At 33.2% G+C, this 23,492-nt stretch overlaps 1 protein-coding gene across 1 annotated transcript in view; it reads right to left on the bottom strand.

Annotated features, from left to right (window-relative positions):
• The window catches only part of LOC131173810 (protein RGF1 INDUCIBLE TRANSCRIPTION FACTOR 1-like), a 43,687-nt gene extending 24,839 nt beyond the window's left edge, over positions 1-18,848 (bottom strand). Inside the window, exon 1 of the mRNA XM_058136312.1 lies at positions 18,381-18,848. Coding sequence (XP_057992295.1) covers positions 18,381-18,582 — 202 coding nt within the window. The 5' untranslated portion in view covers positions 18,583-18,848. The remainder of the gene's footprint in view (positions 1-18,380) is intronic.
• Positions 18,849-23,492: the final 4,644 nt, after the last annotated feature.

Here is a 23,492-nt window from a genome sequence, read left to right as displayed (position 1 = left end):
TGCATCAAGACACACCCTAGGCCAACTCTGGAGGCGTCACAATACACGATGTATCCTTCACCACTCACAGGTAGTGTCAACACAGGGGCAGTGGTTAGACACTCCTTAAGCTTCTGGAAACTCACATCACAGTCATCTGTCCAAATGAATGGAACATTCTTCCTAGTTAACTTAGTTAGGGGAGCCGCTATCCTGGAGAAATCTTGTACAAAACGCCTATAGTAGCGGCTAAACCTAAAAACTTCGCACCTCGGTGGATTGTTGTAGGCCTAAGCCAATCGATTCTGACTTCAATTTTCTTGGGATCCACTTGAATGCCGTCACTAGAAACCACGTGTCCCAAGAATGAGATGCTTTCTAGCCAAAATTCACATTTTGAAAATTTGGCATATAGCTGGTGCTCCCTCAACGTCTGCAACACCATCCTCAAGTGCCACACGTGTTCTTCCTCGGTCCGAGAGTATACCAAAATGTCATCTATGAATACGATGACAAAATGGTCCAAAAATGGCTTGAACACCCTGTTCATCAATCCATGAAGGCTGCTGGTGCATTAGTGAGTCCAAAAGACATCACCAAGAACTCATAATGACCATATCTTGTCCTGAAAGCCGTTTTGGACACGTCCTCATTCCTGATTCTCAATTGATGGTAGCCTGATCGCAGGTCTATTTTGGAGAAGAATCTAGCTCCTTGGAGCTGATCAAACAAATCATCGATCCGAGGAAGTGGATACTTGTTCTTCACAGTCACCTTGTTCAGCTGTCTGTAGTCGATACACAACCTCAATGACCCATCCTTCTTTCTCACAAATAAAATAGGAGCGCCCCAAGGTGAAGTACTCGGACGTATAAAACCCTTGTCCAAAAGCTCCTGTAGTTGCTCCTTCAGCTCTTTCAATTCTGCTGGTGCCATCCTGTAAGGTGGCATCGATATGGGGTTTGTACCTGGCACAACATCAATGCAAAACTCTATTTCCCTTCTGGTGGCAACCACGAAGCTCCTGCAGGAAGACATCCATAAATTCTCTGACAACAGGAACATTTTCCATGCTGACACCTTCTACAGATGTATCTCTCACCAATGCCAAATACCCTTGGCATCCACGCCTCAACATTTTTCTAGCACTAATTGCTGACACCAAATTATATGGAGCCACGCTCCTGTCACCATCAAAGCTAAATTCTTCCACACCAGGTATGTGGAAATACACCTTTTTATTCCTGCAGTCTAAAGTGGCATAGTGAGTTGACAACCAATCCATCCCCAGGATTACATCAAAATCCATTACTGGTAGAGGAACCAAGTCTGCTGGGAGGATCTTTCCATCCACTACCACTGGGCTACCCGGAAAAACCATATCTACATCTATGTTGTCACTAAGTGGGGTATCTACTAATAAAGGGCACTCTAAAGTTGTAGGGTTTCTACCCAACCTCATGGCAAACACAGGGGAGACAAATGAGTGCGTAGCACCCGGATCTATCAAAACACGAGCCTCATAAGAACAGACCAGAAGAATACCTGCCACAACTGCATTGGAAGCATGAGCATCTGGTGGGTCGGGTGAAAACCCGAGCTTGACCCCTACCCCGAGTGGCGTAACCACGACATCGACTTCTACCTCTGACCGCCTCCAAATCCACGCCCCTTGTCCTCGGCCTGGCCATCGAATCGATCGCTGCCATGTTGGAAGTACCGGATACAATCGAGGAACATTTGCAACAGAACCCTGTGACCCCATCTGTGGCTCGCTGAACATGGGGCATTCCCTAGCAAAGTGACCTGGTTGGCCACACCTGAAGCATACTCCTGATCCCATCAAACAAGGTCCTAAATGTCCTCTTCCACACTGTGCACACGGTGCCAAAGAGGATCTGAACTGCACCAGAATCGCTGTACCCAATCGTGACCCTTTTGGATCCGTACCCTGGTCTGAATCCTCGTGGTCTGTGTCTAAAACCACTCTTCTTGTTCCTACTTCTTCCTCTGTAATTATTCTGGCCACCACTGTCTGGAGTACCCATGGAAGGGACACCTGAGGAACCCTCTGCTCTGTTTTTCTTGGCTCTCCTGCTGTCATCCGCAGCATAGCTGATCTCTATATGTCTAGCTCGATCAACTACTACGTCAAAAGACTGATCAGACATCATGGCTAGGTTCGCATACCTCCTGTCAAGCCCCCTTAGGAATCTCTTCACCTTCATAGTTTCTGTAGCTACTGCTGCAGGGGCATATCTGCTCAATTCCAGAAATTCTGTAGCATATTCGCTCTGCACACGCCATTCTGTCTTAAGGCCTCAAAGGCCCACTGCTTCTGATCTCTGAAGCTTTCTGGCACGAACCGATTGATAAAAAGTTCCACAAACTGAGCCCATGTCAAACCCTCCATCCGGGGTAACACGTAGTCATTCATCCATTATCTAGGCATAGGCCCCATGATATGCTGCATACACTCTATCAATCTTCTATCAGGCCAATCAGACTTCTCGCCTATCTGCAGGAATCCAAAACCGATATGCATCGTCTGACACATCATAAGTACCAGGCACCAACTTCTTGAAATTTATGATCTATTTGTAAGATTCCTCTCTTGGTGCGGTGGCTGCTTCTTTGTGGAGGGTGGACCATATCCGCGCCATCATGTCGATGGTTCTCTGCACCAGCTAGAGTAGGCTGCTATGGGGTCCATGGGACCTGTGCCATAAAGGATCGATCTCAGTCTGGGGTGGCTGCTCCTCTACTTGAGCGACTCTAGGGCCTCCTACCCCGCCTCCTGGGCGGCGCCTCATCTGTGCCGACACCTTGTCGGGCACATCTGCTCTCAGTGCGATGGCGGCTCTCCTGCTTCTACGCATTTTCCTGAAATTCAGCAGTATTAGCCCACAAAAATTCAAAACTGCTCATTACACAGCTCTATAGACTCATATTTATACATAACATATGGAGCAGAAACTAGAAGCAAAGATGACAATGCAAGACGAATGTGGACCCTATATTTCCGCATGTGACTCCTAGTAGACTCTTCCCAACACTTTAGACAACATTCCCTAAGAATCTGGAGCCTAAGCTCTGATACCACAATTGTCACGACCCAACCTATGGGCGGACCTAAGACTAGGACTTGGGCCAGCCTAAAGCCCCCGAGGCCCGTAGTAAGCCTTAACTATTCATTTACCCAACTCTAAGGCTCATTTAGGCCCAATTTCAAGAAAACAAACGGACAGAGTCCGGCCATAAAATGGACTTACCAACGGGGAGTTTTCGACTCACCCGACCTGTAAACACAATATATAGTCAATTGGGGAGCTCAGCTCACCCTCCACATACTCATCAACATAATAATAAATGGGAGCTCAGCTCCCTCATCCAATCCATCAAACATGCATATCATTATACGTTTACAGGTCCAACATGATAATAATATTACAGACCATAATCAAATAAATACTTCTAACACATGCGAAAATTCTAGGAGTAAATAAAATTACACAAATATTGATAAACAACCTGCGAAGGAGAAAAGCAGGTTAACCAAAATAAAATCCTCCTATAGCCTGAAAAAAATATTGAACAGGAGTGAGCGTTCGACTCAGAGAGTAAAATATCAATTTTAACCATAATCTCTATAACTATCTAAAACTAATGCACCCTGTAAAGTGAAATGCAACATCAACATCATTTTCACATCATAACATCAAAAAGGTAATTTGGAGCACTCACACACCCTGTAGCATCAATCATAACATATGGGGTGATCCTATCTGACTCTCTTAAATCCAACTTTGGTGCGTGAAGAACTCAAGCCGGACTTTCGCTTAATAAGCCAAATCGAGGGTCGATGAAGAACTCAAGCCGTGACTACCCCTCGAAGGATCGGGTCAGTGAAGAACTCAAGCCGTGACTACGTCCTATCCATAGTCCACACCATCACACGCATGCGCCAACGCTGCTTCGCTCCAAATTACCACAACAACATCATGGCACTTTAACATTTATCAATGCATCATAATTCGTGCCTAGAGTTTAACTACATAAATATATGCATATAAGTGATGCATGGGCATGTTGAACATATAATAATATCGAGATTACAATTAAAATTAATATTTTACTCACAGTTTGTGACAATCACTTTGTGGCGGGCGGAGGAAGAAAGGCATCGCTCACACGATAATTATATTACAATTATTTAATACAATCTGACTCAATACAAACAAAGAAAAAGACCAATTACGTCCTAAGTCGTGCCGAAAATCCGGCAGAGTCTCCCCTATACCTAGGACCTACCCAACCTGCAAAAGGGTTCAAACACGCTTCTATACTCACAATCCATATATCCACAACTCAATCACATCTCACAGCCCCTCCTGGGCCCATCAAATCAATCATCCATCACAATATGTAAAATTTCAATTTAGTCCCTATAATTGACCATTTTTGCAAAAACTGCCCAAATCAGCTCTAAAAATTCTAAAACTTTGCCCCGCGGTCCTTAGCAATATTACTAAGCTATTGCAAAAAGAATCGTAATTTTCTAAGCTACCACGAATATTTTACGGATTTTTAATCCTATTTAAGCACTAGAAAATTACGTAAAAACAAGGTTCGGGTTTACCTTTGCCGATTCCGACTTGAGCAGCGCTCGGGACGTCTGACAATGGGGGGCTAGCCAAAACCTCGGTCCAATTCGGAGACTTTTCCGTGCAGTGCATGCGGCGAAATTTGCAGACCTGGTCAACTGTCGAATTTTCGCGAATCGAGGATACCTACACGAAGCCCATAACACGGGGGTTAGTACATAAATTTTTCAGAATTTTCTAAGCTCATTTAATGCTCGGAAAAATACTGCAAAGTTCCGTGGGACCCACCGAAAAATGGTGTCGGAAAAATTTGAAATTTATGTCGTTACGAAGCTCTCGACGAATGGAGCGTGCTGGTAGCCTCAGTTTTCTCGTGGGATTCACGGTTTTCGAGAAATCTAGCCCAAAAGTCGAAATGGCTAAAATCTTCCCGAGCAAAAATCGAACAAACCGCTCGATGGATTTCGGCGTTCTTGGTGTCTATGGAAAGCTCTCGCCGAGTAGATGATTTTAGACACAAGACCTGGTCCAATTGGTGGCCGGATCGGCCAGATTTGACCGGGGAAGCTGAATCGGCAGCGGGCGTTGGCGCGTTTTGAGCCGTTTGGGTGGTGGTAGGTGGGAGATTTGGCCGGCCGCCGTCGGTGAGGCTGGCGGTGGTGGTGGCCGTGGTGGAGGTGGGGAGGAGAGAGAAAACGCGAGGAAGAGAGAAGGAGGAAGGAACACGCGCGGGAGGAAGAAAAAGAGAAGAAGACCGGTCCGATTCGATCGGTCCGATCTGGTCCGGTTCGATTCGGCCGGTTCGAATCAGAATACAAAATTTTGAATTTTACTGCGCCTGCGGACCAAGCGAGGTCCAAAAATTCGAAAAAATTCGAGCTCGAGAAAAATACGTAGACTCCAAATATATTTTTAGTTTTGCCACGTGGTCTTTAAATTAATTTTTAAAAATCATCAAAGTTTATATTTTCGAAAAATTGAACCCGATTTTTAAAATCCGAAAAATCTCAAAAAAATTCCTAAAATTTAAATAAAATTAAAATACCAAAAATGCTCATAAAATTTAAAATTTTGGGGTGTTACAAATCTGGTGCAAAGCGGGTCAGATCAGGCTCAGGAGCAATTCCCATCCCTATTGGTGACTCAATTATCTTCAGCTACATGACACACTTGCGCACCATTTCAACCATTGTCATCTCCTCACCTACTTTGATTTTAAATTTTTGGTTGCTATAAATGTTTGCTTTCAATGTCTCAATGATCAGGTCATATATTTGTAAGTTGATCATAGTGTATGTTTGCTTTGAAGCTTTGTGCCTTGAATTATTTCAATTGCAATTGTGATGAAAATTTATTACCTATATTTTCCCTTTTTAATGGCTGGAAATTCTTAAAAGCAAAGGATAAAGATGACCACAAGATGCTGCCAAGAAAAAGCACAAAAATCCAAACCAACAACTAAATCGAATCGAAATGAACTGAATTGTTTTGTTTTGATTCCATTTTGTTTTTTCATTCGTTCGGTTTAATTTTTAGTGATTTTAGTTATTTTAGTTTTGTGTTTGATTTTGAACCAAACCAACTGAACAATTACCCCTATTGTCTTCCAAAACAATAAGGAGACCTTCAGGGTAGCGTAGAACTAGAACTAGCCTCTAAGATTTGCGAAGAGAGTTGAGTAGTAGGGTTAGTGAACTAAAGCTTTTTCCGATGAGAGTACCCTTAAGGTAGGTACAACTCCTCAAAATGACATCGCAACTTTTTGTTGGGCTACCCAACCGACCATGTCTATTTCATAAGATTGCCTTGACAAACATGAAATGTAACACCCCAAAATTTTAAATTTTATTATTTTATGAGTATTATTGATATTTTAATTTTACTAAATTTTAAGAAATTATTTGAGATTTTTCAGATTTTAAAAATCGGGTTCGATTTTCTGAAAATATAAACTTTGATGATTTTTAAAAATTTATTTAAAGATCACGTAGCAAAACTAAAAACATATTTGGAGTCTACGAATTTTCTGAGTTTTCTGAAATTTTTTCGGAATTTTTGGACCTCGTTTTCGATCCCGAGGCAGAGTAAAAATTTAAAATTTTGTATTCCAAATTGAACCGGCCAAATCAAACTGGATCGGATCGGACAGATCGAATCGGACCAGCTCATTCTCCTTCTTTTTTTTCTCCCGCGCGCGTCTCCTCCTCCTTCTCTCTTTCTCCCATTTCTCTCTCCTCCCGCCCCAGCCTGCCGGCCAGCCACCTCCCCCGCCACCCTAGCTCACCGGCGCGCCGCCCCACCCCTTCCCCACGGCCGGCCGCCTCTCCAAACGGCTGGAAAACGCGCGCGAACGCCCCTCTCTTGTGCGCGTGACCGTTCATCTTCCCGGCTAAAATCCGGCCGATCCGGCCACCAATCGGACCGGGTCTTGTGTCTAAACTCATCTACTCGTTGAGAGCTTTCCATAGACACCAAGAACACCGAAATCCATCGAGCGGTTTGTCCAATTTTTGCCCGGGAAGTTTTAGCCCATTTTGACTTTCGGGCTAGATTTCTCGCAAACCGTGAACTTCACGAGAAAACCGAGAGTACCAGAGCGCTCCACTCATCGAGAACTTCGCGGGGATATAAATTTCAAAATTTTTCGACACCGTTTTTCGATGGGTCCCACGGAACTTCGCAGTGTTTTTCCGAGCATTAAATGAGCTTAGAAAATTCTGAAAAATTTATGTACTAACCCCCGTGTTGTGGGCTTCGTGTAGGTATCCTCAATTCGCGGAAATTCGACAGTTGTCTGGGTCTGTGAATTTCCGGCCAGACAGACCCGTTACCGAAAAAGTCTCCGAATTGGACCGAGGTTTTAGCTACCCCCCCATCGTCAGACATCCCGAGCGCATTCCTGAAGTCGGAATCGGCAAAGGTAAACCCGAACCTTGTTTTTTCGTAATTTTCTAGTGCTTAAATAGGATTAAAAATCCATAAAATATTCTTGGTAGCTCAGAAAATTATGATTCTTTTTGCAATAGCCTAGTAATATTGCTAACGACCGCGGGACAGAGTTTTAGAATTTTTAGAGCTTATTTGGGCAATTTTTGCAAAAATGATCAATTATAAAAATTAAATTGAAATTTTACATATTGTGATGGATGATTGATTTGATGGGCCCAGGAGGGGCTGTGTGATGTGATTGAATTGTGGATATATGAGTTGCAAATATAGAAGTGTGTTTTGAGCCCTTTTACAGGTTGGGTAGGTCCTAGGTATAGGGGAGACTCTGCCAGATTTTCGGCAAGACTTAGGACGTATTTGGTCTTTTCATGATTTGTATTGAGTCAATTGTGTTAAATAATTATAATGTAATTGTCAGGTGAACCGGGACAGCCTTCTTCCTCCGCCCAGCCGCCCCAGTGACCGTTGTCAAGTCTGTGAGTAAAATATTAATTTTAATTATAATTTCGATATTATTATATGTTTAAGCATGCCCATGCATCACTTATATGCATATATCTATGTAGATAAATCCTAGGCACGATTTATGTTGCATTCATAACTGTGAAAGTGCCATGTATGTTGTTGTGGTAATTTGAAGCAGCGTGCGTGCGTTGGCGTGCGTGTGATGTGGTGTGGACTATGGATAGGACGGGTAGTCACGGCTTGAGTTCTTCGCTGGGACCCGATCCTTCGGGGGTAGTCACGGCTTGAGTTCTTTGCTGAGACCCCGATTTGGTATATTAAGCAAAAGTCCAGCTTGAGTTCTTCGCTGGCACCAGGTTGGATTTAAGAGAGCTGTATAGGGGATCAGCTCTCATATATTATGATTGATATTATTGGGTGTGTGAGTGCTCCAAATTACCTTTTTGCTGTTATGATGTGAATTTATTGCTGATGCTGCATTTCACTTCACAGGATACATTAGTTTTAGATAGTTATAGAGATTATGGTTAAAATTGATATTTTACTCTCTGAGTCGAACGCTCACTCCTGTTCAATATTTTTCCAGGCCACAGGAGGATATTTTTGAGGTTAACCTGCTTTCTCCCTCGCAGGTCATTTATTCATGTTGGTGTAATTCTATAAATTTCTAGAATTTTCGCATATGTTAGAAATATTTATTTGATTTGGGTCTGTAATATAAATTGTTATGTGGACCTGTAAAATTACTATATGCATGTTTGATGGACTGGATGAGGGAGCTGAGCTCCCATTTGTCTTTATATTGATATGAGTATGTGGAGGGTGAGCTGAGCTCCCCAATTGATGTTATATTTTGTTTACAGGTCGGGTGAGTCAAAAACTCCCCGTTGAAAGGTCCACTTTATGGCCGGACTCCGTCCGGTTGATTTCTTGATATTGGGCCCAAATGGGCCTTAGAGTTGGATTAATGAATAGTTAGGCTTACTACGGGCCTCGGGGGCTTTAGGCTAGCCCAGGTCCTAGTGCCGGTCCGGCCCATAGGTTTGGTCGTGACATGAAACGACTACATCTCTCAGTCGTTCACGATGCAAATCACCTACAAAGTCCCTCACAGTGGCCTCTCCATAGATTTGCACACAAAAGCTACAAAATAAAAATCTATATTTACACCCAACTAGGACATGTGAGAAAGTGGGAAGGGAGAACCCACTCTTTGAATTGGTAAGGAAGCCCTCCCTATCCGGATCGCAAATCAGGTTTACGTACTCCAATTCTGACACATGGGACTTGTCCAGAGTGTCTAAAAATAGTGGGGTAGCCTATAACCTCGACCCAGTTCTGAAGTTTTTCCTGCAGCCTGTCTGTCCGGCCTGAAATTTACAGACTCGAGCAATTATCGAATTTCCCTGAAATGATGGTACCTACGCGAAGCCCACAATACTAGGGGTTAGAATAAAATTGTTACAAAATTAAATAAGCACATTTGAAGCTCAAAAATACTGCGAAATTTGTGGGACCTACCAAAATTTTGGTGTCGGAAAAATTTCAAATTGGTGTCGTTGCAAAGCCCTCGATGAGTGGAGCACGCTGGTGGTTTCAGATTTTTGGTGGAATTTACGGTTTGAAAGAGATATAGCCCAGAAGTTAAAATGGGCTAAAACTTCTGAAGTTTGATTCACACAAACTAGAAAACGATACCGCGCAAACTTGGTATCTACACGATGCCCATGAAGAGAGGAACATTTTGATACCAAGAATGCTAAAAACGGTGATCGAAGGAGAAAGTTATAACTAGAAAAGATAAAAGGAAAAAAATAAAGAGAGAGAGAGAGTGGGGGGTGGGGCGGGGGGCGCCACACAGACAGCTTTTAAAGTTGTCTCTCTTTTTTTTTTTCTTTTATTATTATTATTATTAAACTTTCAAAATATTTATATTAAAATATATAACCCACAATATAATATAATATAACTATCTTTATATATATATACATATATTTATATTTTCATTTTTATTTTTATTTATTAATTAATTAATTATTTTTTTTATTATCTTCCTTTATTTTAAAATCAATTCAAATAAATCCCATAATATTAATAACATAATATTTTCTTTTTATTTTGTTTATAATTTAAAAATTCAGGTTGTTACAGGTATATTGAATTCCATGAGTTTTGTTTGAGTGATTTTGAGAGTGAGAAAAATAATTAATGGTTGTCATCATTTTTTCTTAATAGTGAATTTATTTGATGGAGTAGACTTACGCCGAACCACATTAAATTTTATATTCTTTATTTTGTATGGGTGTGATTTTTCACAACAAGTGGTATCAAAGCTGTGATTTGAGATGTCAAAGATGGCAAGCGCAAAATTTGAGGTTGAGCCGTTCGATGGGAAAAATAATTTCAGTTTGTGGCAAAGCACAGTGAAGGATGTCCTTGTGCAATAAGGATTAATTAAAGCATTGAACGAGAAGCAACCGGCGGCCATGAAAGATGATGATTGGGAGGAGCTTCAACAAAGGGCTGTGAGTACGATTAGATTGACATTAGCCCTAGATGTGAAGTACAATGTCTTGAAGGAGACTTCGCCAGTTCTTTTGTGGAAGAAATTAAAGAGCCTGTACATGTTAAAGTCAGTCACAAATCGTTTGTACTTGAAGGAGTTATACCAACTTAGAATGGATGAAGGTACTGATATGAGAGATCACCTTAATATTTTCAATAAATTAATCACTCAATTAGCTAGTGTTAGTGTGAAGGTTGATGAAGAAGATAAAGCCCTCTTGCTTTTAACCTCTCTCCCACACTCTTCTAAAAGCTTGGTGACAGCTCTAACAGTTAGGAGGAGACTTTGAAGGTGGAGGAGGTTACCGCAGTTATCTTGGATGATGAAAAGTTCAAGAAAACAAGTAGTAGTAATGAAGGTAGAGCTTTTATTGCTGGTTCTAGTCATGGTAGAAGTAATCCACGTGGAAATAATTGGAGAAAGAATAGTAAATAAAACTCGAGACCACGAGTAGACCATGAAGATAGAGAATGCTACTACTGTCATAAGAAGGGTCATATTCAATACCGTTGTATGAAGATAAAGGAAGATCTCGTAGAATTTAAACAATTCAAAAAGAGTACTGGAAACAAAAAGAAAGGAACTGTTGCAATTATAATAGATGATAGTAAATATTTGAGTGTGGATGATGATAAGAAAAAGGCAAAAGATCTATTACAAGATGAGTGGTTAATGGATTCTGCTTGCCCATTCCATATTTGCTCAAAGAAGGAGTGGTTTGATGTGATTGAAGAGAAGGAAGGAAAAAAAGTGAAGTTAGCCAATAGGAACAAGATGGAAGTTGAAAGTGTTGGAAGAGTGAAGATCAAGTTACATGGTAATCAAGTAAAAGTGTTCAATGAAGTGAGATGTATTAGGAAGAACATTGTCAAGTTATGAAACCCAAAAGTACAGGACTTAGAGCAGGTCATAATTGATGTAGTTTTAGAAGCCTGAACCTAGAGCTTAGAGTTACAGGATCTAGATTAGACCTTATCTGTTTTTTACCCCCAAGGTAGGATAATGGGGCAATGACATAAGAACCCTTTTAGTTGTTAACAGTATAATGGAAATTAGGTGAGGTGTGCGATCAAAGTAGGTAGTAACTGTTGAGCGTGCTGTGGTAACTTGAATCGTATTGTTAGATAAAGAAGCAAGATCAGTAGGAGTAAGCTAGATAAAAGTCAACATAAGGGATTTAAATATGCAAGATGAGGGATAATGTCACAGAGGCTTGATGTTAAAATTTAGAATGGTGAGACCTAGAGTCTAAAATTAGAGTTAAACAGATATTTTCAGTGTGATCAATAAGATAATTATGTAAAAAAAAAGAGTATTAATAAATAAATAAATAAATAATAGTATGATAATATGTAGTAGAACACTAGTAAAGGTCAGAATAGGGCAAGATAGGTATAGGTGTAATTATAAGATATTGAGAAGTACATGGATTAGAGGAGTGATTGTTGGTAAGATTGGAGTAGATCTGAAAAAATCTGTGAGTGCTTTTATCTTCTAGAATATAACCAAGTATAAGGAGCATTGGACAAATAATTATAAGTATGGAAGATAAATGGAGAGTAAAAAGAAAATAGTAAATTCTAAGATGATATGCCAGGCAGGACAACAGTATAACAAATGGTAGATACAACTGATATCTTGTAATAAAGCACAATAATTACAAAGAAATTATGAAACTAAAAAGGGAGACTAAGGGGTATGAGCTAAATCTTGTTTATCAAACAATGGTATACCATAAATGGTGGGAGAACATTTCTCCTTCTTTTCAAATTAGCTCGTGTTTCGATTCTAGGAGATTATGTTAAGAAGAGAGATCATGTCAAAGTGACCCAATTAATTGAAAATTTGATGGGCGTTAGTACATATCCAATCTTTTGAGGCGAAAATGATGATAATAGAGTACCTAATGTTAAGTATGAAAGAATGATCAGAGAGGTGACAGGAGTTAAATCTAGCTAGTTACCAGGGCTTACAACCCTTTTGAACTATAAGCAGGAGGAAGTACTATTTGCTAATGAGTTACAATGAATGAAATTGTTGCTAAGGGGAAAAGTTGAGGTTGAAGTTGGAAAGCTATGGGCAGTATATGTGATTATATTAAGGAGAATGAACACGTAAAATATCTTGTTTGGAATTAAGACATGGCACATATTTCCCACAGCCATGTTAGTTCAGATGGAACTTATAATTGCTGAGGCTCCTATCTATCCAGGATGAGCAATTTCCTACTAAGGCTGGTAGGGAATGATAATGTTCTGATAGTTAAGTTGGAAAAGGGGATGCAAAAAGAATTTTCTATGGTTAATTACAAGTGTTACATAAGGTGAAGAATGTGCTGGTAGGAGTAAATCGTAAGGTTAGAATTCTCGAAGTAATGGAACTAGTAATTAAGATAAGACTAAGAAATAAAATGAAAGTTAAAGTTGATGATGGGATGGACATCCTTGAAGGAAAAAGGTGTAAGGGTGAGATAGGACTAAGATTAAGGAATAAGTACAGCATGTTGAAAATATATCAACAATAGCAGAAATAGGAAAAGGAAGTGGATAAGATCCAAAGGACAAGAAAAAAGCTCGGTAGAGCTAGTTATAATAATGAGTATAAGAAGGAATAGATATGCTAGGAACACACTAAGAGATGTTTGAAACAAGTTATTATGCGATGATAGATTAAAGGAGTAGTGGAGCCTCGATCTAAGTGCCAATGTGTCAGAAGTAGGCCACATACTAAGAAGCTTTAGGAAGTTGTCTAGATATTTCCATTCCAGAGAAGGAGTGAGAAACGATAAAGTTGCATTAACTGGGTTGTCAGCGAATATAAATACATTTGTCCTATAAGGGAAGAGACCCAGTTTACTTTCTAATATTGATAGATGGTGTAGGGTACGCTTGACACTTGGATGGAATTCTACCTGACTAGTTACCTAAGATGGATAGAGGTTGGTCTAAGTACCTTAGTGATAACACAAACAGATTAGAAATTTGAAGTATCATGAAATTAAGAAGATGCATAGGTGTTGACTATTAAGGTCATAGGACAAGTAAAGATTTTGAACAGAATGCCTATGATGGGTGCTACAGGAAAACGTCTCATAGGATACCATGGAATAAGGAACATAAGTTATGTCGTTGGGGAACAAAGGTTGTTAGAATAGAAAAATGGGGACCGAAATCACTAAGAGACATGTTAGGATGCAGTGAAAGAGAGGTAAGCACCAAGTTGATTGCGGTTATGAGACATCAAGTTAAGTGCAGTGAGGTATAGTAAATACTTGATATGTCAGAAAAATGGTCAATAAATAGTTAAGAAATAAGAGCCCTTCTAGGAAGAGATAATAACAGTTAGGACACTATAGTAGAATTAGAGAGCAGTAAAATGTGATCTATAGCATACGAAGAGTTCGAAAAATAAAATGTTTCAACCATCTCTGTATAGCTAGAGGAATAATGATCGCACTTGTTCCAAAAATCTTCTTTTCTTTATCCTCAATTTGTTTGAAAATTCGGGGACGAATTTTTCTTAAGGGGGGAATAATGTAACAACCCAATTTTTCAAATAAATATATTTTTATTATTTTTCTTTTATTGAGCTAATAATTTATTCATGAATTTAAATTAATATTTTACAATGGTAACTTTTATTAAATGGGTATTATTTTTACATGTATTATTATTTTTATCATTATTATTATTATTTATTTATATTACTAGTTTTAAACATCCATATTTAATGTTTAATAAAATATTATTTTATATTATTAACAATTGATTTAGTGGTCATTAAATTAATTATTATTATTATTATTGACATTGTTATTATTATCAATTTAAATATATTAAAGAAAGATTAGGGACCTATGTGAACAAACAAGAAAAGTTCAGGGATTTCAATAAAATTAAAAGTTAAAAAAAAAACCAGAAAATTAAAAAACTCAACAGCAGCGCTGCCTCAACACCCCCTCCCCCCTTTTTCTCCTCTCCCACATCACCCCTTCCCCTCACTTTCTCCCTCTCGTTTTTTGGCCCACTAGTTCCGATCTTTGGTGGGACTCCCCAACTGCGAGGATGATGTCGAGCGGCGGTAGCCACCAGCGATGGCGGCGAGGAGGAAGAGAGAGATATATATATGAAAGGGAAGGAAAAGAAGAGAGAGGGAGAGAAATCCAAGCCATTTTCTGGCCGATTCTGGCCACCAATGCCGGCGATCTAAGCTGCCATCAACTCCTCATGAACCCAGCTCCATTTTCTGACCAGCCATGCCTGGAATGATAAAGTTTTCGGTGAGAAAGAGGAGAGAGAAATTGATGGCAGTGGGCTTTTCAGTCATTTTCCCGGCGATCCGACTATCTGATCAAAAATCCGAGACCGCCAATGGACTCAGGACGACAAAATCTTCGAGATAGGACCGGTCCCTCTCTGATCGGACATCGTTTGAAAAAGATGATAATTGGACGGTCCAAATCGCTTGGTGAGATTTTTAAACTTTTTCGATTCTCAAAATTTAAAAATAATTTAATGATAATTATTAACAAAATTTAGAATTAATTTAGGTGCAATTGGATTAAGGATAGCTCACTGGCGCTAAGATCGCATTTTCAGCCAGATCTGGCTGCCCGACGGCCCGTCTTAGAACATGATCAATATTATAGTCAATTCTAGCATTTTCAGATGTTCTGGACGTGTTCCAGGTGTCAAATTTGGCATGGGTAAACCCGAACTCCAAGCTGCTCATTTTTTATTAATACCGATTTAGAATAAAAATTCATAAAATATTCGTGGGTGATTATAAAATTATAATTCTTTTTGCAATAGTCTTATAATCCTATTAAGGACAGCGAGAAAAAATTTTAGAATTTTTAGAGCTTGTTTGAGTGGATTTTTATAAAATGTCAATTATAGGGACTAAAATATAATTTTTCAAGTTTATGACTATTGTTTGATTTAGAGGGCCCAGGAGGGGCCATATGATGTTGATGAGATGTGATTGTGAAAATTGAGATTTAGAAGTGTTATTTGAATCTTTTTGCAAGTTGGGTAGGTCCTAGATATAAGGAAAATTCTGCCGAATTTTCGAAATAAATTAGGATGTGTTGTCTTTTTAAATTTATTTTTATTGGAATTAACACTAATAAATTCATAATAAAATTATGTAGGTGATCAGGGTCAACCATCTTCCTATACCCACCCTCTACAGTAATCTCTGGTATACTGCGAGTAAATTATTAATTTTAATTATAACTTCAATATTATTATATGTTCAAGCATGTCCATGCATCACTTATAAATATGTATCTATGTAGTTAGACTCCAGGCACATTTTATATTGCATTCTTAATTGATGAAGTGCCATAGATGTTGTTTATGGTAATTTAGAGCAGTATGCGTGCGTTGGCGTGCATGTGGTGTGGTGTGTGGTATCGGATATGAATAGGACGGATAGACACGACTTGAGAGACACTCGCTGGGACCCGATCCTCTTATGGATAAGTTGGGGTAGACACGGCTCAAGAGACACTCGCTGGCCCCCGCATTTGATTCATTAAACGAAAGTTCAGCTTGAGAGACACTCGCTGGTAGATGTTGGATTAAGAGAGTTATATAAGAGATCAGCTCCCGTATATGTACAGTTTGAATATTATTGGGTGTGTGTGTGCTCCAAATTACCTTTTTACTGTTATGATGTGATTTGTATGAAAATTTTGATGATATTGCATTCCACTCCTTAGCCTGTTCACCTTATTTTTTCAGGCTACAGGAGGAGATCTTTTTTAGAATAACCTGCTTCTTTTCTCGCAGGTTATCAATAATTACTTAATTTTACTATTATTCTCTAAATTTGTAATTTAGAACTCCGCATGTGTTAGCAGTAGTATAGACCCTATTAGAAATTGTGTTAATTTAAATTTTTGAGGTTAATAAATAAAGATTTGTATAATACTTAAATAATTTGTAAATGATGTAACCGAGTTGAGCTACGCTCTCCTAATTTGAGTTTCTGATAATTATTCGATTAAGTTGGCCCTAAATAAAATTATAATATTTTAATTTAAATTATTCTTATATGCATATTGGGCCTAAATTATGGACCTAATCATGAGTTTAAAAATAATAAGGCTTACTACCGGCCTTTGAGACTTTATATTAGCTCATATTTTAGTGTCAGTCTGACCTATAAGTTGGATCTTGACACTTTAAATGTGCTATAAATTTTATAAATTATGCAATATTTATATATAAACGTGGGAATTACTTCATCGAAAAGTTAGCATGTGAAATAAAAGTATTTATGTTTGGTAAAAAAAAAAAAAAGTATTTATGAGCTAATAATATATTATAAATGCATACTTACGATAAAATAGCTATTTGTCTTTTTGGGTTGCAACGTGACTTCGATCTGTTTACGTGCTTTTGCAATTTTTGTTTACTTATAAAGATTAAATTTTGATTGTTTTTTACTGTAAAAGAAAGTTAGTTATTTAATGTATATTGCAAAGCCTTTACCATCATTTAGATCATCGTATTTCTATTTATATTGGCTAGCTATAAGTAATATTAATATTTTTTTTTTAATTAAATAATAAATTAAAATAAATCAAATAATTATATTTTGCGTAAAAATTATAATACTAATTACAAATACATGCGACACGTGGGAGTAATAATAAAGATAGATAAAAATATTAATGGTAATTTTGTTTTATAATAATAAAAAATTAAATTAAATTGATTATTGAAATTAATTTATTTTAAGTAAAATATAAATATCTTAAAATTAAAAAAAATGAAAAAAACTAGGTGGACTATATTTTATTTTTAATTAAATTTTATTTATATTTTTTATCCTAATAAGTTATGTTATTTTTTTCAAAGAAAATGCATAAAAATAAAATAGTTAGAGTTTTATTAGAAACAGTATACTATATATAAAATACTGAAAAAAAAATAAAAGGTACCATTTATAAAAGCAACGAGAAAAATAGAAAAATTATAAAATAAAAAAAATAAAAAAAAACTTAAAACTAACACACATTAATTTGCTAATCGCAAACATAACATATACATTGCTAATAATAATATAAAAAGAATGGTTAAAAAAAAGTCTAACTTTGTTTATAACTAACAAACTAAATGTATAAAAAAAATTAAAAAGTACAAATAAAATTTAATTAGGAGTATGTATAGTTATGGTAATTTAGTATTATGGTAAAGAAAAATTAAATTAACAAAAAAATTACATATGTATACATATCACGAGTGATTTGCTATAAATAATCTAATAGTTGGAGTGATTTAGTTTTTATTGTCATTAATATAATTAATTAATTACTTGAATTTCATGAGAAGTAAAAAATCCTGTGACAAATGAAGCCCTAGTAGTGACAAATGTTATCACCAAAAATAAAATTGTCAGAAAAAAACAGGTTTTATAGCAGTGCAGGCGATGTAAAATGGCAGCTGGTGTGCTTATATTATTATCTCCCACTGTTATCTACTCGTAAATCTAGCCCCCACTTTCGAGTAAAGAAAGAATAAGTTAAATTAAAAAATAATAATAAAGAAATAAATAATTAAATTTATTTATTTTTACTTTCGAGTAAAGAAAGAATAAGTTAAATTAAAAAATAATAATAAAGAAATAAATAATTAAATTTATTTTTTTAAATAATATTTTCAAGTCAATATTATATATATATTCAAAGAGGGAATAAAAGCCACTAATTACCTTGCTAATCACAGCAAATTCTATTTTTCTTTATGCTTGTAGAAGCGATTCATAACACAAACTGACCTGAATGCCAGAACAATCAAAGAACTTACACAAGTCTTGAAGATTCACTACATCGTTGTAGATATATCTTCGAATCTTGATCAGCTGGTGGTGAGCATGAGCAGGAACACGATTTGAACATAAAGAAGAAAGGCAATCAATGCAAAAACGATCCAGTCCATTCTTCTTTACGCTTGGATGAAACATGCAAGTGCCAAAAAAAAAATGGTGTTGAAAATTGCTGTTACCCATTTCGGAACTCCTGCATAATTCATCGACTGCAAAAACCTACAAGTGAAAACTCTCAAAAGGAAAATGAAAGAATTGTAGCTAGAAAGAGGAAGAAAATGAAGAGCACGTCTGGATATATATCGCTTTCAGATGCTTCGAGTCGGTGGATGCCTGTCCTTCTCATGGCCTGTTTCTCCATTGAACCTCTGACCATGTCTCTAGCTGACTCCATTTATATAAACTGACTCAATTATTTTAAAGAATTTTAGTAATTTACCCACCTTAGAAATAAGTCTCAGCTCATCATCTATTTGGTAAACGTAAGTGTACTTATATTATTTTTCATCGAGCTGATCATAGTTTGTCCAGAAATAAATGATCTCCGAACTTAATTTAATATTGAAGTGATAAATTTAAAATGGTATATATCAAATATTATCCAAATTTAACTTTGCCACTATCTCAAAAATATTTATTATAAATTTTTAAATTTAATATATTTTAATCATAATAAAAAATTCAAAAATTTAAACTAATTCTTAAAACATTCCAACTGTACGTATTGAAGTCACTATTTGCCCTTTTTTTTGGGGGGGGGTTTTCCTGTTTTATTAATGGTGTGAATTTACAACTATCTCACCTAACTTTCTGAATATATTTCAATATGGAGTCATTTAGGGGGCAATTGACAAAAAAAGTGTAATAAAAAATGCAAAATACTAAAAAAGGGTGAGTTTGAGACTAATTACTAAAAAGGGGTAAATTTTGCTGAGGTGGAGAAGGTGAGTGCGGGACGCTAATTATAATAGCGTTTTTAAGGTCCGGACGCTATTCAAAATAGCGTCCGGGTGAAAAAATTGAAAAAAGAGCCGGACGCTATTTTGAATAGCGTCCGGCTCTAATTTAAAGGTTGGACGCTACTTATAGTAGCGTCCAACCTTTTATTTTTTTTTTTATTTTATATTTTAAATAAAATATAAATATTATTTTAATAAATAAAATTATAATATGTAATATTATATATTATAATATTTTTATTATAAATATTATTTTTTAATTTAAAATTAAATTAAAATTTAAATAAATAAAAAATTAAAATTAAAAAATAAATAATTAAAAAAATTTAAGAAAAGTTGGACGCTACTATAAGTAGCGTCCAACTTTTCTTTAATTTTTTAATAATTTTATTTTATATTTTAAATAAAATATAAATATTATTTTAATAAATAAAATTATAATATTATATATTATAATATTTTTATTATCAATATTATTTTTTAATTTAAAATTAAATTAAAATTTAAATAAATAAAAAATTAAAATAAAAAAATAAATAATTAAAAAAATTAAAGAAAAGTTGGACGCTACTATAAGTAGCGTCCAACTTTTCTTTTAAATTTTTAATAATTTTATTTTATATTTTAAATAAAATATAAATATTATTTTAATAAATAAAATTATAATATTATATATTATAATATTTTTATTATCAATATTATTTTTTTAATTTAAAATTAAATTAAAATTTAAATAAATAAAAAATTAAAATAAAAAAATAAATAATTAAAAAAATTTAAGAAAAGTTGGACGCTACTTATAGTAGCGTACAACTTTTCTTTAATTTTTTAATAATTTTATTTTATATTTTAAATAAAATATAAATATTATTTTAATAAATAAAATTATAATATTATATATTATAATATTTTTATTATTAATATTATTTTTTTAATTTAAAATTAAATTAAAATTTAAATAAATAAAAAATTAAAATAAAAAATAAATAATTAAAAAAATTTAAGAAAAGTTGGACGCTACTTATAGTAGCGTCCAACTTTTCTTTAAATTTTTAATAATTTTATTTTATATTTTAAATAAAATATAAATATTATTTTAATAAATAAAATTATAATATGTAATATTATATATTATAATATTTTTATTATAAATATTATTTTTTAATTTAAAATTAAATTAAAATTTAAATAAATAAAAAATTAAAATTAAAAAATAAATAATTAAAAAAATTTAAGAAAAGTTGGACGCTACTTATAGTAGCGTCCAACTTTTCTTTTAAATTTTTAATAATTTTATTTTATATTTTAAATAAAATATAAATATTATTTTAATAAATAAAATTATAATATGTAATATTATATATTATAATATTTTTATTATGAATATTATTTTTTAATTTAAAATTAAATTAAAATTTAAATAAATAAAAAATTAAAATTAAAAAATAAATAATTAAAAAAATTTTAAAAAAGTTAGATGCTACTATAAGTATAGCGTCCAACTTTTCTTTAATTTTTTAATAATTTTATTTTATATTTAAAATAAAATATAAATATTATTTTAATAAATAAAATTATAATATTATATATTATAATATTTTTATTATCAATATTATTTTTTTAATTTAAAATTAAATTAAAATTTAAATAAATAAAAAATTAAAAAAAAATAAATAATTAAAAAAATTTAAGAAAAGTTGGATGCTACTAGCGTCCAACTTTTCTTTTAAATTTTTAATAATTTTATTTTATATTTTAAATAAAATATAAATATTATTTTAATAAATAAAATTATAATATGTAATATTATATATTATAATATTTTTATTATGAATATTATTTTTTAATTTAAAATTAAATTAAAATTTAAATAAATAAAAAATTAAAATTAAAAAATAAATAATTAAAAAAATTTAAGAAAAGTTGGACGCTACTTATAGCGTCCAACTTTTCTTTTAAATTTTTAATAATTTTATTTTATATTTTAAATAAAATATAAATATTATTTTAATAAATAAAATTATAATATGTAATATTATATATTATAATATTTTTATTATGAATATTATTTTTTAATTTAAAATTAAATTAAAATTTAAATAAATAAAAAATTAAAATTAAAAAATAAATAATTAAAAAAATTTTAAAAAAGTTGGACGCTACTATAAGTAGCGTCCAATTTTTCTTTAATTTTTTAATAATTTTATTTTATATTTAAAATAAAATATAAATATTATTTTAATAAATAAAATTATAATATTATATATTATAATATTTTTATTATCAATATTATTTTTTTAATTTAAAATTAAATTAAAATTTAAATAAATAAAAAATTAAAATAAAAAAATAAATAATTAAAAAAATTTAAGAAAAGTTGGACGCTACTTACTTTTCTTTAAATTTTTAATAATTTTATTTTATATTTTAAATAAAACATAAATATTATTTTAATAAATAAAATTATAATATTATATATTAAAATATTTTTATTATCAATATTATTTTTTAATTTAAATTTAAATTTAAATTTAATAAAATATAAAATTAAAATTAAAAAAATAAATAATTAAAAAGGCTTAAAAAAATTAGACGCAATTTATAGTTTAATTTTTTTTAATTATTTTATTTTATATTTTTATTATAATTTTTTATTTTTTTTTAATTTATTTATAATATAAAATAAAATAATTAAAAATATTATAGAATATATAATATTAATTATTATAATTTTATTTATTAAAAGAATATTTTTAATTTATTTAAAATATAAAATAAAATAATTAAAAATTTAAAAAAAAGTTGGACGCTACTTATAGTAGCGTCCAACTTTTCTTAAATTTTTTTAATTATTTATTTTTTATTTTTAATTTTTTATTGATTTAAATTTTAATTTTATTTTAAATTAAAAAATAATATTCATAATAAAAATATTATAATATATACTATTATAATTTTATTTATTAAAATAATATTTATATTTTATTTAAAATATAAAATAAAATTATTAAAAATTAAAAAAAAGGTTGGACGCTACTATAAGTAGCGTCCAACCTTTAAATTAGAACCGGACGCTATTTTGAATAGCTTCCGGCTCTTTTTTCAATTTTTTTACCCGGACGCTATTTTGAATAGGGTCCGGACCTTAAAAACGCTATTATAATTAGCGTCCCGCACTCACCTTCTCCACCTCAGTAAAATTTACCCCTTTTTGTTAATTAGTTTCAAACTCACCCTTTTTTAGTATTTTATATTTTTTGATTACACTTTTTTTGTCAATTGCCCTCATTTAGGGCAAAAGCTCAGAATTAATTTCTATACTTGGAGCATGGACAAGAAAGCTTGAGGATTTGAACAGAAATTAATTATAACCATTTAAAACTGTGTAATTATTTCTCTACCTAGCTTCCAAATTAATTAGTTGGTGATTGTGTTTTCATTTTCACTAGCAGTTCCTTCATATTAGACTTCAATTACCATAATAATTGTTAAAACAAATTAATTAATCAAGTGTCTGTATACTTATTATTTCCTTAAAAAATAATTTAATTGGCTATTAATTTAGGAATGCGGGTGTGCTAGATACAGAGTGTATAGCTATGTACTTTTTTTGCTTCTCTCAAATGGTTATATATAGGAACTTGACTAGACTGAATGCAGTTTTATCAAAATCTCACTTAAAAAAACAATTAAAGCAACATGAAATTATATTTATTGCTAGAAATTTGTGTAAATGACTTAAAAAAAAAAATACAAAGCTTAGAAAATAAAAAGACAAATAAAATTAAAGAGAAATAGACTATTGAAATCTGTTGTTGGTGATTGATTAATTAATTGAGGGCTTGAACGTTGCACAATAAAAAATATTTATTGTAGCACCTGACTGCTCTTAAAAGAATCTGGAGTTGACACTTCTCACACAGCACATTCCAAAATTGCTTTCCATAATCTTGTCAACTGCTTAATAACCTTCTCCGTTATAAATAACTTTCATTATATTTCAGTAACTCCTTGTAATTTTCTATTATTTAATAATACTAACTTCTAATAATTAAAAATATCTAATAAATAATTAATCAGGCCTCATAATTAAATTAATGTAATAAAATTAATTAAATTAATTTTATAAAAACT

This window comes from Hevea brasiliensis, chromosome 15, assembly GCF_030052815.1.
Source record: "Hevea brasiliensis isolate MT/VB/25A 57/8 chromosome 15, ASM3005281v1, whole genome shotgun sequence".
In the NCBI taxonomy this organism is placed as follows: domain Eukaryota; kingdom Viridiplantae; phylum Streptophyta; class Magnoliopsida; order Malpighiales; family Euphorbiaceae; genus Hevea; species Hevea brasiliensis.
The sequence above is the reverse complement of the archived record's forward strand: the minus strand, read 5'-3'. Positions and strand labels throughout refer to the sequence as shown.